The 14710-nt window shown below is 41.8% G+C and overlaps 2 protein-coding genes across 8 annotated transcripts in view; one reads left to right on the forward strand and one right to left on the reverse strand.

The window, feature by feature from the left end:
• Positions 1-14710, forward strand: part of Plce1 (phospholipase C epsilon 1) — a 314404-nt gene that overhangs the window by 292857 nt on the left and 6837 nt on the right. For 6 of the 7 annotated variants that reach the window (XM_029472800.1, XM_029472803.1, XM_029472802.1 and 3 more), the window contains 2 exons: positions 196-421; positions 2193-2364. In XM_029472800.1, the coding sequence (XP_029328660.1) occupies positions 196-387 (192 nt within the window). In that variant the 3' untranslated portion in view covers positions 388-421; positions 2193-2364. Of the gene's footprint in view, positions 1-195; positions 422-2192; positions 2365-14710 lie in introns of those variants that run through there. The other variant, XM_029472801.1, reaches the window with a different exon arrangement.
• Noc3l (NOC3 like DNA replication regulator) overlaps positions 8403-14710 on the reverse strand; it is a 30191-nt gene continuing 23883 nt past the window's right edge. Inside the window, exons 18-21 of the mRNA XM_021151814.2 lie at positions 13945-14073; positions 12558-12655; positions 10316-10400; positions 8403-9732 (exon numbers count right to left, since the gene is read on the reverse strand). Of these exons, the coding sequence (XP_021007473.1) occupies positions 9601-9732; positions 10316-10400; positions 12558-12655; positions 13945-14073 (444 nt within the window). The 3' untranslated portion in view covers positions 8403-9600. The remainder of the gene's footprint in view (positions 9733-10315; positions 10401-12557; positions 12656-13944; positions 14074-14710) is intronic.

Raw genomic sequence — 14710 nt, forward strand, 5'->3', positions numbered from 1 at the left:
GAGGGGGAGGGGAGGGGGGGAGAGGGGGGAGAGGGAGAGGGAGAGATCCTGGGATAGAGGCCTTGGCTCATCTACTCAAAACTTACTTACCAAAGAGAAATACAAAGGAGTGCATACTACCTCTAAGTATGACATGGGAAAGTCAGAAACCTGGATTTACCAGTCCATCAAAGAAGGATCTTTTTTCCTACACAGGCATCCCGAGAAGACAAAAGGAGGGGTATCTCCTTTGCAAGTGAACTCAAGAAACTCACTAAGTCCACTAAGCAGTCTCGAGGGCTCACATCACCTCCTCAGCTTGTGGCCTCAGAAAGTGTTCAAAGCAAGGAGGAGAAACCCGTGGGTGCCTTGGCCTCTAGTGACACAGTGGGTTACCAGCAGCAGTGAGCAAGTGCGGCATATTTGTTCCAGGGATATGAAGGTACTGTAGCATTCTAAAATAGTCTTCACCTGAAAAGTGCTTTGTAACACAGGGTGGTGCCTTGTGCCCTTTCAAGAGGCTTGTCCTCTGAAGACAGGTGGGAATGGGACCTCAAAACCGCACCAGGGTGCTGAAGTCGCTTTTATGTAAGCTTTTAAGATTTTACACTTCCTGAGCTAGAGAGGTGGCTCGGGGGTTAAAGACGTTTGCTGCAAGCCTAATGACCTGAATTGAATCTGTAGGGTTCACTTGGTAGAAGCAGAGAAATGATTCCCACAAATTGTCCTTTGACCTCCACATGCATACTTTGGCATTTACACACCCTTGTATTTGGATGTGCTAGCACACACACACACACACACACACACACACACACAATTTATACTTTCTTATTTTGTAGATAACCAAGGGCCCCAAAGTGTCACACAGACTTAAATTATCACACATAGGACTGCCTTAATTAATAACATAAATGAACATTCTTCAAAGGCTGTACACATTGTTCAGTGTTTATTCATTTGGATTGCTAGTAGTTTAGTCAAAACTGTTTCATTTAGACCCAACAACCTCGTCTCTTCTTACCTCTTAAAAGATTAAAGTATGCCAGGCATGGTGGTGCATGCCTTGTAATCTCAGCATTTGGAAGCTGAGGCAGGAGGATCACAAATTCAAGGTCAGTCTGGGTTACATAATAAGTTCCAGACCAATTTAGGGAACATGGTGAGACCCCCACATCCAGATGGATACTCGATACAAAGACAGTCTTGGCAGATGGGTGATCTACAATATGAAAAGAGCGCAGGGGAATCAAAGCTAAGAGCCTCCTTTTCACGGGTTCTTTGGTTAGTTTCTGATACTGTGCTGGTGGTTTAAATGTGAGTGGCCTCCAGTGGCTCATGTATTTGTTGGTGGTGAAGGATTGGGAGGTGTGGCCTTGTTGGGGGACAGTGATTTAGATGCTTGCCTTTGGATCCCATTTTCTTCTTCTTCTTTTTTTAAAGATTTATTTATTTAGTATATGTAAGTACACTGTAGCTGTCTTCAGACACTCCAGAAGAGGGTGTCAGATCACTTTACAGATGGTTGTGAGCCACCATGTGGTTGCTGGGATTTGAACTCAGGACCTTTGGAAGGGCAGTCAGTGCTCTTAACCACTGATCCGTCTCTCCAGCCCTGGATCCCATTTTCTTTGGCAAGTAATCTTTATAAGGACTGAGCTGACTTCAGAGCTTTGCTAAACATTCGTGCTTCTCTTTAAAAAGAGCCATAGGCACAACTAGGTCCACTTATGACCTCCTGTATCACGGTAGTTCCAAGAATGAATACATTTTTTTAAACTAATTCTCTCTGTATGTTCTCATAAGTAAACAAGTACAATGTTTCAGCCTTTCTGACTGCTATAGTATTTGTTCTAAAAACGGTAACAACTAGTTTCAATAACCACAACCTAAGAATTTCTAAAGAAGCAAAAGTTCACCTCAGTCCCACCTGAAGTGGTAACAGTTGGTAACAGTTCTCCTTTTTCTAAAAGTTGAGGAACATTTACTTGATGTAATAAGAAGGGTGCTTGCGATTTCTCCTAAAGAATTTGCCGTTCCCAGGACAGAAAGAAGTGTTCTACCTCCCGAGGGCGTCACTGTACTAGGAAGTAACTCCTTGCCACCAGAGCTCTGGGGTTCTGGGGTTGAACAACTTGTAACTGGCGAGGCTGCACATACTTCTGCTTCTTCATGTTCAATACACTAATTAGCCTATGTGGATGACGTTACAGGGGGAGGTCCTTGATGAGGCGCTATCAAGAACGAACGTGGGGGGAAGAAAGATACTTTACCTCCATCACATTTAAACTGGAAATGGATGATTTCTCAACTGCAACCCTCTTCACACCCGATGGGAGGTTCATGCCGAGGACAAGCAAAAAAAAAAAAAAAAAAAAAAAAAAAGGCACAGGTCTGCCAACCAACGTCCCGAGGGGTGAAGCAGGGACACCCAGGCCATTGCCCAGAGCATTACAGGTGGAGAGGCCACCCCCAGGCTTAAGGCAATGAGCTTCGCCTGTAAAGGGCCAGATGGTAAACATTTTAGGGTTGGGGCCCCATGGCCTCTGTGGCACTGAGTTACCTCAGCTGCTGAGTGCAAATGCAGCTGCTGACAACAGGTACAAGAATGAACATGACTGAACAATAAAGCTTTATTTATGGACACTTACATTGGAACCTCAGAGAGTTTTCACAGGTCACACATCCTTCAAGTGTTTCAATCACTTAAAATTGTAAAAAAATTTTCTTAGTTCAAGGGTCACACAAAAACACATGAATTTGGCTCAAGGACCAGCTTGCTGACCCCAACTTGGGAGAACTGGGAACCAAAGGTATATAGAGGTTAGGAAACCACAAAAATTGGCCATGGCTTTAATGAGAAGTGGAAGTCTGGGGGCATTGGAAATGTAAATATGTCCTGTAAGTTTTGTTGACAATTATTCAAATTATGTACCAAGGTGCGCTCTTTGGGCTGGCTTTCCTCAAACAGAATTTTTTTTTTTGAAAGCTCCTGTTTCTATGTCCACAGACTGTTCTGTTTTTAGTTCTCACGAAGTGAATCTAGAATGATGTACAATTCAGTGTCTATGGAGTTGTGATGTCTTCATAAGAAGCCTAAGTCATTTCTAAAAAGCAAAAGTAGACTAGGTTGATGTTTAAGGTAGATTTATTTATTTTACAATGTTTATACTGACACTTGTGTATTTATTAGATATATCTTTCTTGATGTTGCTATGGGTGACAAGCATTAGTGGTTCAATCTATTTCAAGACATCCTAAAAAATAAATCATATGAGCATGTGACTCGAGTAGAGATGCAGAGCCATAGTGTGATCTTCATTTCGGATTCTCTGAGGAGCCGTGGCTCCGAGTCTCACTGGCCATGTGATCTAAGTCATGTTAAAACCTACTTCACAAAACAATCAGCAGAGTGCAATGGATTCTTCTCACCCTTGGGGTGAGGCAAATGGCGACTCATCATGGACTCTTCTCGTCCTCGGGATGAGGCAAATGGTGACTCATCAGACTGAAGTACGTGTTCATCCAGAGTCAAGCCTATATTTCATCTTTCAGTTGTCCCTGTTCCGCTTGAAGATATTCTTCTTCAAGTTAGAAAACCCACTAAAAATCCTGACTTTTGCTTTTGAGACTTTCCTTTACCAATTACAGAAGGAATAAAACAACCCCTTCTTTGCACATTCTAAAAGGAGACATGTCAAAAATACACCACACAGCTTTCCTGTCACTGGAAGACTCTGGCTGCACTGTCTTTCTCTTGCCAAGAGAACTCAGACTATTCTCATTTGGCAGTTACACAGCACTAACAGGTTCCCTTTATATTAAATACTAGGGCTGTAACAAGCGCACAGCGCTGCTTCGGTTTTAAAACACATTCTGGAACCATTTTATCAATTTTCTGTAAATTAAAGAGGCCAAATGCTTTGGGTTACCTTGGGTTGAAAATTAAATTACTGGTCTAACCAGCCAGAGCCAAACAAAACCTGCAGGTAATAAGATACGGAGCCAGACTGGTTTACCCCACCCTTGTGGTCCTTATAATAGATGGAGATTTGATACAGATCTGAAACTGACCCCATATTCAAATACTGGTGTGCATCCTAGTTTAGGTTAAAGGACATACTCCATTAAAATTGAGTCTCCAAGACTTTAAGCAGAAGAGATTACTAAACATATGCAAAGAGGGCCATCGAGATGGCCCAGAGGAGGCCCTTGCCACCCAAGCTCTGATGACCTCAGTTTGATACCGGAACCAATGGAAAAGTAAAAGGAGAAAACTGATTCCATAAAATTATCTATCCTCTGTCTCCACATGTGCCCCCATGTCATATAACATACACATACAAAAATAATAATAAATAAAATAAAAATTTAAAGTATTAACAGCTTGTCACAGGAATGTGTTACTTAATGAGGACGTATTTTAAGAAATGCACTGGTAGGGAACTTCATTGTTGTATGAATGTCATAATATACCTACACAAGCTAAGATGGCTACTGTGTCACTGAACAAGGAGCTTTTTGGCTTTATTATACATTATGGGGTCACGGTTCTGTTCCATAGCACCCCACACAGCAGTTTATCCATGATCAGAGCACCACTGTAAGGTACATGACTGAATTACAACTCCTTAGCATAATATGATGATGTTTTGACTGAAGGCTTATCTGAATTATGGGACGTAACTGGTTTATCAAATGAAAGAAATAACCCTATTCATAATAAATTAGCATGGCCACTAGAATTGTGCCCACCACCATTTTATACTTTTTAGAATACAAGAAATCTGGATAACAAAAATCTTAAAACAAAAAACAAAAAAAAACTTAATCAGTAAAATTGGTATAAAAAAGAACTTAAATATGCAAGCTGGTTTTATTGTATTGTTTTTATAGAGGTATGAACGTGAGGGTCCCTGAAAAGGCTTATGGCCTGCAGAGAAACGATCCCCGTGAGGCAAGAAGATAATCTGGCTCAACACAACTTAATTAGCTGGGCTTGTTCAAACTTCCATTCATTTTAGCCACATTTAAGCACAACACAATTTGGGGGGTGGGGGGAGGTTTCTGGATGATAACTAATTCAATCCTGTGTATACAACATTTAAGACATGTTTACATTGAAACTCTTTACAAAGTACATATGGCTCCTTCCGTAAAGACTTAGAAACAATGCTTCTAGATAAAAGTCTAGGGAGAATGACTGAGATAAACGTAATAGCCTATGGGAGTCAAGATAGGCTTGGCCCTATTTCGCTACTTCGGCTGTTGTAAAATACAAGTGACACCTCTCATGAGGATGGGTTTTATTGACTGAGAAACAATGTTCAAGTTCTAGGGTGGGAGAGTCTGGGATTAACAAACATAATAGTCTCAAGGAGCCTGGCCCGAGAGATAGCAAAAGGTTTCCAGGTTTAGCAGGGCAGTGATGGAGCATGCCTTTAATCCCAGCACTTGGGAGGCAGAAGCAGGTGAGTTCAAGGCCAGCCTGGTCTCTATGACAGCCAGAGCTACACAGAGAAACCCTGTCTCAAAAAAAAAAAAAAAAAAACCCANAAACTAAAACAAAATATTACCAGGTTGTAAATAACACCCATTCCCAGAATTCTGGGTAGAACACAGGTACACTTCTCCTTTCCTTTGAAGAGACAAGCCTGCATGTTTAACTTTCTTGGTTTCCCTGCGTGCACAAGGAAGGACCTTGCACCTTCTACATGTGAACCCATGTCAAAGTTGGCAGGTTGTAAATAACACCCATTCCCAGAATTCTGGGTAGAACACAGGTACACTTCTCCTTTCCTTTGAAGAGACAAGCCTGCATGTTTAACTTTCTTGGTTTCCCTGCGTGCACAAGGACCTTGCACCTTCTACATGTGAACCCATGTCAAAGTTGGCAGCTCAACTTGTAAACAAAAATTACCTGGCAATAAAGGATTAAAGAAGCCAGCATGATACTCAGGAGGAAAGTGAAGACACTCTCTTCTTCTCAGTCACCTGTCCACTTACAACTCATTAATTGACTAGCATACTAAGGAGTGTCTGGGAATGGGGGTGCTGGGAATAAATCTGGGGGCAGTAAGGATGCTATCGGATGGTAATTCCCTCCTAAGACCTTCGCATGTCATCCACAGCACAAGCATGAGTTAAGAGTGTCTGGGTGATCAAAATGGAGTCTGGACTCAAAACCTGTTTTCATAATGGCTTCCCATCTCAATGGTTTTGGAGGTACTGATGGTTCATGCCAAGTTTCTCTTTATATCTTCCTCTCTCTCTCTCTGTTCCCTCCCAGTATATCTGCAGATGCCCAAGACTGGGTTCTGAAAGGAGTAAGGGTTAGCTTTGTTGCAGTAAAATAGAATTAACTCTAAACCACATTTAAAGCTTCCCTGCCAATAAAGAACAAGGTTTTGGAGATTTTTTTTTTTAATCTTATATTTGTAAGACACAGCCCCTGGGTAAAAGATCACAGATGCACTTTTAACCCCTTTACAGATGCTTCTCTCACAAAAGGCCAGAAAAGGCGAATGCACAGGTCCCAAGTGATCAGACAGCAACGTCTTAGACAAAGTCTGGACCTTTCTTATCCCTCCCATGTTCTCTGGGATCTCTTCCTAAAAGTAACCACAAACTAGAGACTTCTGACAGGAGAGTGTTAAAACAAATGGCTTTTAAACACATTCTGAACCTCCATTACCAAGATACTTGATACCTCTTTGACTGAACACGTTCTGTGCTTATTTTGGATGACAGCCTCTGATCTTGGAAATAATTCATTCTGACACTGAACTGGGTAATGCCTCATTTTCAAGTAGCGTGAATTACCTGACTTAGCATCAAAGACCATGAAGCACCAAGGCTGTTTTACTCCTACTATCAAACTTCACTTTTAAGTGCGTCGTGTACTGCTGACCACATAATAGGTACACAAGATCTGTCTTTAAAAAATTAAGGCTGTAGCTTAATATAACCCTCAAGGTGTGTGCATGTATGTATACATATGCTTTTGATTATTAATGACTATAATACTTGCTCCACAAAGAAAACATTAATATAAGGCTATATAAAAAAATAATGTTCATCATATTCACATACATTATTGAAATACTAACTGTATAGATTTATGGTCCAAATGTGACAAAGTTTAGTACAGTAATGAAATATCCTGTCAATTGCTATTTTAAAACTGACTTTTCACTTATATACAATTGATGCTGATGAAGTAAAATATGAATGCATCGGTGTTAGAAAATAATTGATTTCTGACATTTGGACAGATCTCTTGGTTGTATATGCAAATATTTCTAACATTCTTAGAATTTCTTATTCAAATAGTAGGGTTAAAGAAAGTATGTATATGCTGAACCATATGTTTTCTCATCACCAATAATCAAACCTTAACTGGGTGTAGGAGGAGGCAGTCAAGAGCCTCCCTGTGAGTTCAAGGCCAGTCTGGTCTACATAGGGAGTTCCAGGACTGCTAGGATTATAGGGAGACCCTGTTTCAAAACAAAAAACAATAAAGCCTTAAAAATAGGCCTTCAGGGGGCTGGTGAGATGGCTCAGTGGGTAAGAGCACCCGACTGCTCTTCCGAAGGTCAGGAGTTCAAATCCCAGCAACCACATGGTGGCTCACAACCATCTGTAACGAGATCTGGCGCCCTCTTCTGGAGTGTCTGAAGACAGCTACAGTGTACTTACATATAATAAATAAATAAATCTTAAAAAAAAAAAAAAATAGGCCTTCAGAAATATTTTTAGGCTGGGCATGGCTTTAATCCCTGGTAGGCAGATCTCTGTCTCAGAAAGAAAAAAAGGAAAGAAAAGACTTACTTCCAGAATTCACACATAAGAATCCACTCAAATTCAAATCCAGCTGGTAACTGTTCCCCCACTGCTCTCTCCTCCAGTAACTGTGCGACAGCTCTTCTCTGCCCACATACCACGTGCCCAACTTAATTAGGAAAAAAAAAGTCAAGGCTGGCTGGTAACTGGTCACTATCCCTGACGCTTCTGGGTGAAGGGATTTTCTGCTTTCACATTTTTATGAGGCAAGAACTCTGAGTCCCAGAATGACTGGCTTCTATGGCACTGAACTAAGTCTCTAGCTGAACTGCTTTTCACTAAAATAAAAAACAAACAAAACCTCGTAAGACTAGGAAGTAAAAATCGAAGCTACTTTATTCAGTTAATAGCAGAAAATATTTACATACACATTTGTAAGTCATTTCTACAATGATAATAGCTATTATATAAAATAGTTCTTTATAACTCTATTTATAAACATATACAGTTTTTATCTGTAAGAATTTAAGCCGGGCGGTAGTGGCGCACGTCTTTAATCCCAGCACTCGGGAGGCAGAGGCAGGCGGATTTCCGAGTTCGAGGCCAGCCTGGTCTACAGAATGAGTTCCAGGACAGCCAGGGCTATACAGAGAAACCCTGTCTCAGGAAAAAGAAAACAAAACAACAACAACAACAACAACAAAGACTTTAAGAGAAAAACACTTTCCTGGTTGGACAGGAACCGATATTCCTATGGCACAATGGAAATCTTGGACCTTTCATCTTACTGAGCGATTCCCCTATCACTCTCAGGTACTAAGTTAACCGAACTTCAAAGACTCAAGATTCTGACTCACACTCTCTCTCACACTAGCAATGAGAGCACTCGTTCCTCCTAAAAGGTCACATTCGGTCATTCCTTGTGTCACTCAACAAGAGACAATGAACAAGAGTATAACTTTAACTTATTTATCAAAAAAATTCACAAAATTGGGGGCTCCCAGAGACTGAACCAAAGAGCACAGAAGGGCTGAACCTAGCCCTCCCCCCATCTGTAGCAGATGTACAGACTGGTCTTCATTCGGATCCCCCAACAACTGGAGCTGGTCTTACCCTGACTCTGTTGCCTGCCTGTGGACCCTGTTCTCCTAACTGGGCTGTCTTGTCTGAACCCACTAAAAGAGGATGTACCTAGTCCTGTAGTGACTTCAGGTGCCAGGGTGGGTTGATACCCCGGGGGGACCTTCATTCCTTTAGAAATGACGGGGAGGGGGTAGGAGGGAGGAGTCATGGGGGGAGGGGGACTGGAAGGAAAGGGATCTGTGATGGGGATGTAAAGTGAATAAGTAAATAAATTCATAAAAAATTAAAATCAAATTAAATCAAATAAAAAAAAATGAAGGTTAAAAAACCCCACAAAATATTTTATTTGCTTTCAACTATGGTGCTGCAATAACAATATTTTTTTAGTTATAAAAATTTAATAGCTGTCTTGTTTAGGTTTTGTCTACTTAACATACACTGGAGTCACCTGAGCAGAGGAAATCTCAACTGAAGAACTGCCTCCACAGACTAGACTATGGCATGTCTGCAGGGCAGTTGTAGATTTCATGACTGATGGGCAGTGCCATTCCTGGACAAGTTGGTGTGGACTGTATAAAAAGGCAGGCCAAGCAAGGCATGGAAAGCAAGCCAATGAGCAGGGTCTTCTGTGGCCCTGCTCCAGTTCTCAAATAATCATTCTTAGGAAGTCTTCCTTGTACAACCAGAAACAGGCCCTGACATATCTGTGTGTCTCTGCCATGCACATACAGATATCTGAGACAGTCCATTCACCCTCTACTGCCATGATGAGCTTTCCAAACACTTGGCGAAATCCAGCGGTGTCTCAGGAGCAGCTTCATTACAGTATCTTTTGATTAGTTGATTTAAATCTTCATTCAAAAATGAGTCTCCTGGTAAAAATTTATCCTGAAAAAAAGTTAAAATTAATAGTTAAAGCCACACACATTGTAAGTAATAACCAATCTGAGCAAAGTCAAAACCACTGCCAGGGAACACCAACCACGGGAACAGAGTCTATGGGGCTGCATGCAGTGACAATACAGAAGGTACAGATGGGTACATCCTGTGAGTTCAAGGCCAGCCTGGCCTACACAGTGAGTTCTAGTACAGCTAGAGCTCATAGTGAAACTGTCTCAAAACAAACAAACAAACAACAACAAGAAAGGAAAGAAGTAAAGAGAGCTCCTTGGTCAGGTCTTTGATCGACACTAGGCTGAGTAAGTCTTATCAACCATCTCCTTAGAAGTCTGGCACCATGAATCTACCCCAATCTCAACTCCTAGAGCCTAGCCTTTGTGGTCAACACCTATAGGCCTAACTAATAGGAAGCTAAGGCAAGTCAGTAAGTTCAAGGTTAGCCTGGACTACAAAGCAATGCCCTGTCCCAAAAAAGAAAACAAAACTGGCAAAGTAGAGTTGAATCGCTAACTGACACATTGGTTTAATGTTTACTCTCTCTTTGTAAAAAAAAAAAAAAAATATCACATACCTTCCTTTTGGAGTATGAAGATTCAACAGGCGGGTTGAATGTCATTGCTGCCATGCTGTAAGTCTCAAAAAGTTCAACTGCAGATCTATAATAAAAATATAAGATATGCAGAAATACTATCATCATCTGTGTGACTTTAAGAACATTCAATCAACTCATTCATTAAAGATACAAACTAGAACCAGGCAGTGGTGGTGCACGCCTTTGATCCAGCACTAGGGAGGCAGAGGCAGACAATCAAGTTAGAGGCCAGCCTGGTCTACAGAGTAAGTTCCAGAAAAGCCAGGGCTACACAGAGAAACCCTGTTTGGAAAAACAAAACACAACAACACAACACAAGTCAGCTGGGGCTGAGACTTGATGAATGGTACTTGCCCAGCCCACAAGACGGGAGGGAGACACAGGTAACTGTTAAAAAAGAAAAAGCAGCAGCTATATTTAGTATGGGCAAACATCATCTCTATCTACCACAAAGGGTTTATAGCAAATGGCAGAGTTGAGTCTTATTTGGAGGGACTTACTATACTGGCAATTTAAAAATACAAAATCGGGTTGAAGAGCTGGCTCAGTGGTTAAGAGCACTTGTTGCTCTTGCAGAGGACCCAGGTTCAATTTCTAGCACCCACAAGGTGACGTGCAAACATTCACAACTCCAGTTTCAGGGGGTCATGAGCACGCAGCATGCACATGGTGCACAAACATAGATGTATACCAAACACACACATAATTAAATCTAAACAAAAGTCTTCCATATGAAATAACTAAATGTAGTATTTCAAGACAAGCAGGAAGTCAATTTTAAGTGAAGTTTTCCAATCTTAAAAGGAAACAACTAGCCAGGCATAGTGGGGCACACCTGTAATCCCAGTGCTTGGGAGTAGAGGGAAAAGGATCAAGACTGTAAGATCATCACATATAAATTCTTATGTGGTTAAGTTTGTGCCCATCATAGACTACATGAGTATGAGGCCAGGGAGCTATGGGATCAGGGGAAGCAGGCCTGCAGCAAGATTAGAGTCAAGACATGTCCAAACCCTGGAAACTGGCAGTAGTAGGATCGCTTGGCCCCTGTCCCAGGCCAATGTGTCCCTGTGCATGTAGCCCTGTACCCCCACAACACACACACATACACACACCTTTGCCCCACTGGAGGAGGTTACATAGCCCAGTAGCCAGGTTAAAACTTCCTTTCCCCTTATAAGGTCATGTCCAGCAGCACCTGGAATTCCTCCTTACACCAATGAGGCATCCCCAGCACCCTGGCCCTGGCCAATGATGTACACTCACCCTAAAGCCCCTACTTGCACCCCCAATTAAATGAAACTGAAGCATGTCTCCCAAGAGTCTGCACTTGTGAACCACACACACACACACACTGTTCAGTCCTGCACCCCCACTCAAGATCCAGTGGCTGTGATGGAGGGCTGACCACTCTGCTATGGATGGCAATGCAGAACCTGAATGATACATGGGACCCTGTCTAAAACAATCAAACAAAAATATAAATTTCTTCCATTTTTGCTCATACTCTAAAGACAGTATGAAGTCAGTCTAGCCTACAATTCATCTATAGTATCTAAATTAAAGAAATCTATGAGCTTACAAGAAGAAAAAAGAAAAGAAAAGAAAAAAGAAAAGCCTGGGGCTAGGCAAATAACTAATTTGCTAAAGTGCTTATCATGCAAGCTTGAGGACCTGAGTTCAAGCCTAGCCACCGATGTTTAAAAAAAAAAAAAAAAAAGCCAGGCACAGGTATTTGTAGTCACAAAGTGGAAAGACTGAGAAACAAGATCACTGAGGTTCAGTCTAGATCCTGAAACAAAAAGTAAAGTGGATGACTTCTGAAGAACAACACACAATCTGACCTCTAGTCTCCACAAGCTCACACACACACACACACACACACACACACACACACACACACACAAATAAAAGGATAAGGGCCAGGTCAGAGTCTTTCAGTCTTAGACTAAGTTGGTGTTTTGGGTTTGATCCCAAGCACAAAAAAATAAACCCTAAACAGGCCAGGTGACACACATCATTAGTAACAGTGCTCAGGAGGCAGAATCAACAGGACTTCTGAGTTCCAGGGCAGCCTAGTCTATACAGGGAGTTCCAGGGCAGCCTGGTCTACACAGTGAGTTCCAGGGCAGCCTGGGCTACACAGTGAGTTCCAGGGCAGCCTGGGCTACACAGCGAGTCTCAAGGCAGGCACATAAAGCAATGCAGTGGCAAACGCTACCTTCGGCTCAGCTCGGGCTTGAGGGCCTCAGAGCCTTCGGATGGTGCCCCAGCAAGCAGATGTGCTGCAAACTTTCGCACAATGGGATGGTAATGTCTCTGAAGAGGAAAAGAAACAGTATTCACTATTTCACAAACATTATTCATTATTTAAAAACACAAGCCACAGCTTTTTTTTTTTAAATCCAATGTAAAAAAAAAAAAATAACAAACAAAAACATGAATACAGATCATTTCAAACTTTTGACCCAGAAAATGTGTTGTGAGAGTGTGTCTCCCTGAAATGATAGGAAAGCTTTCACCCACGCTACCTCAGCAACATGGCTGCCTAAACATGATCTGAACAAGCCCAGCATCCCACGTGTGTGAGACATGCTACTGTGAAAGAAGAACTCTGACAAGGGCCCTACTCCTAAGCAAAGCACTAAACAAAGGTAAAAAAAACTAAGGACTGCAGATATACAGTGGGAAGTTAGTCTTTCCCAGGGTTGAGCCCCTAGCCAACAGCGAGAAGTCAGCCTGAAGTCATATACATACGAGCAACAATAGACAGACTCTGAAAGTTGTGTTTATGTATTTATGCATATGTATGTGTTGATATGCTTATAATCTGTATATATACATATATGTTAGCAAATAAAGAAAAAAAGGCCATGAACTTGAGAGGGAGCTGGGGCAAATGGACATGAGAGGAGATGGACATGAGGGGGAAGGGAGAAAATAATATAATTTTATTTTAATTTTTAGTAAAACTTTCAAATTTTTAAAAGAACATATTACAAGCCAGGTGTGGTGGAGCATGTCCTTAATACCAGGTCTCCACAGATCTCTGAGTTCCAGGATAGCCAGCGCTACATAGAGAGACTCTATCTCAAAACATAAACCCTTTGTTCTCAGGATTAAAATATACACCTGTTAAATTACCAAGTTAAAAGGAAATAATAAAAGGCAGTTTCTATTTCATAGTGAGAAGTAAGTTACCACTGTTTCTAGGCTCACTCTAACGCTGGACTCACTATCGGATCTTGGCACTGTAGGTAAACTACTTCGTAATGGAGTCTACCACAGTCTCCTTGGATAGGACCCAATACATGGTCCTATAAATGTGCCTGAGGACAAATCCTCTTTTCTGAGCAGTGTTGGGGAAAGACTTCATTAAATCTCCATATGCTCATTACAAAACTCCATCACGCTCTGCTTTTGTAGAAATGTACACAGCAGCCTCAGGAGGACAGTATTTAAGTAACGCTCCCACAGAAGGCATTCCAGAAAACACACATGTGCATTCTGGCAATAGCTACTTGAGGAAAAGGTGAAAACATTTTGTTCACTCATAAACCAGGTGGGCGGGGGAGGAAGTGAGGAGAGAAGAAAGGACGGCCCCTTACCCGAAGTGTGTGTAGCTCCCACAGTGCGGTGTTCTGTGCATTACAGTACTCTGGCTCCTCCAGCTCAGGTAGAAACACCCCGCTGCCCTGAGACTCATTATCAAGCAAGAGATCTGTTCTGGGAAAAGTCTGCAAAAACATCACATAAAAAAGAATTAACTAAGGTATCTTAAAGAATGTGACTGTCCTATAGTTGTATTTAAATTTGCAGTTACAGTAAGAGCTACAATTTTAACATCTTTAAACCTAGCTTTCCCAAGAAACAGTTTACATGTGTATCATGAAAGAATGTCTTGGTTTATAGAGATTTACTCAATCTGCAAAGGTGGCATATTTTTCACATCTTCCAATCTCACTTTAAGGGACCTCTCTTACAGATAAACACTGAATGTAGCAACATTGGTTAGAACATCATTTATAACAGCAATGTCTATGTCAAGCTGTGTGAGTGCAAATCCTAGTGCTACCCATTTCTTAAATCCACAGTAGTTTAAAGAGCACCCTGCATAAGGGCAGCAGGCAGGGCAGTAACGAGAGCACACCTGCTGCTCCGTTTTTTACAGTCCACCAGCAGTGTCTTTTGAGTCAGGGTGTCACTGTGTCGCACTGGCTGGCCAGGAATGAACTACACAGACCAGCCTGGTCTCAAACCCACATGTATCTGCTGCTCAGGGTGGCCTGAGACTTGTGGGCTTGGGCAGTCTTTCAGCATCAGTACCCTATGTAACTACAGGCATGATCCACTGCATCTGGCTAGGAATTACTT

The sequence above is a fragment of the Mus caroli genome, chromosome 19 (genome assembly GCF_900094665.2).
Source record: "Mus caroli chromosome 19, CAROLI_EIJ_v1.1, whole genome shotgun sequence".
Lineage (NCBI taxonomy): Eukaryota > Metazoa > Chordata > Mammalia > Rodentia > Muridae > Mus > Mus caroli.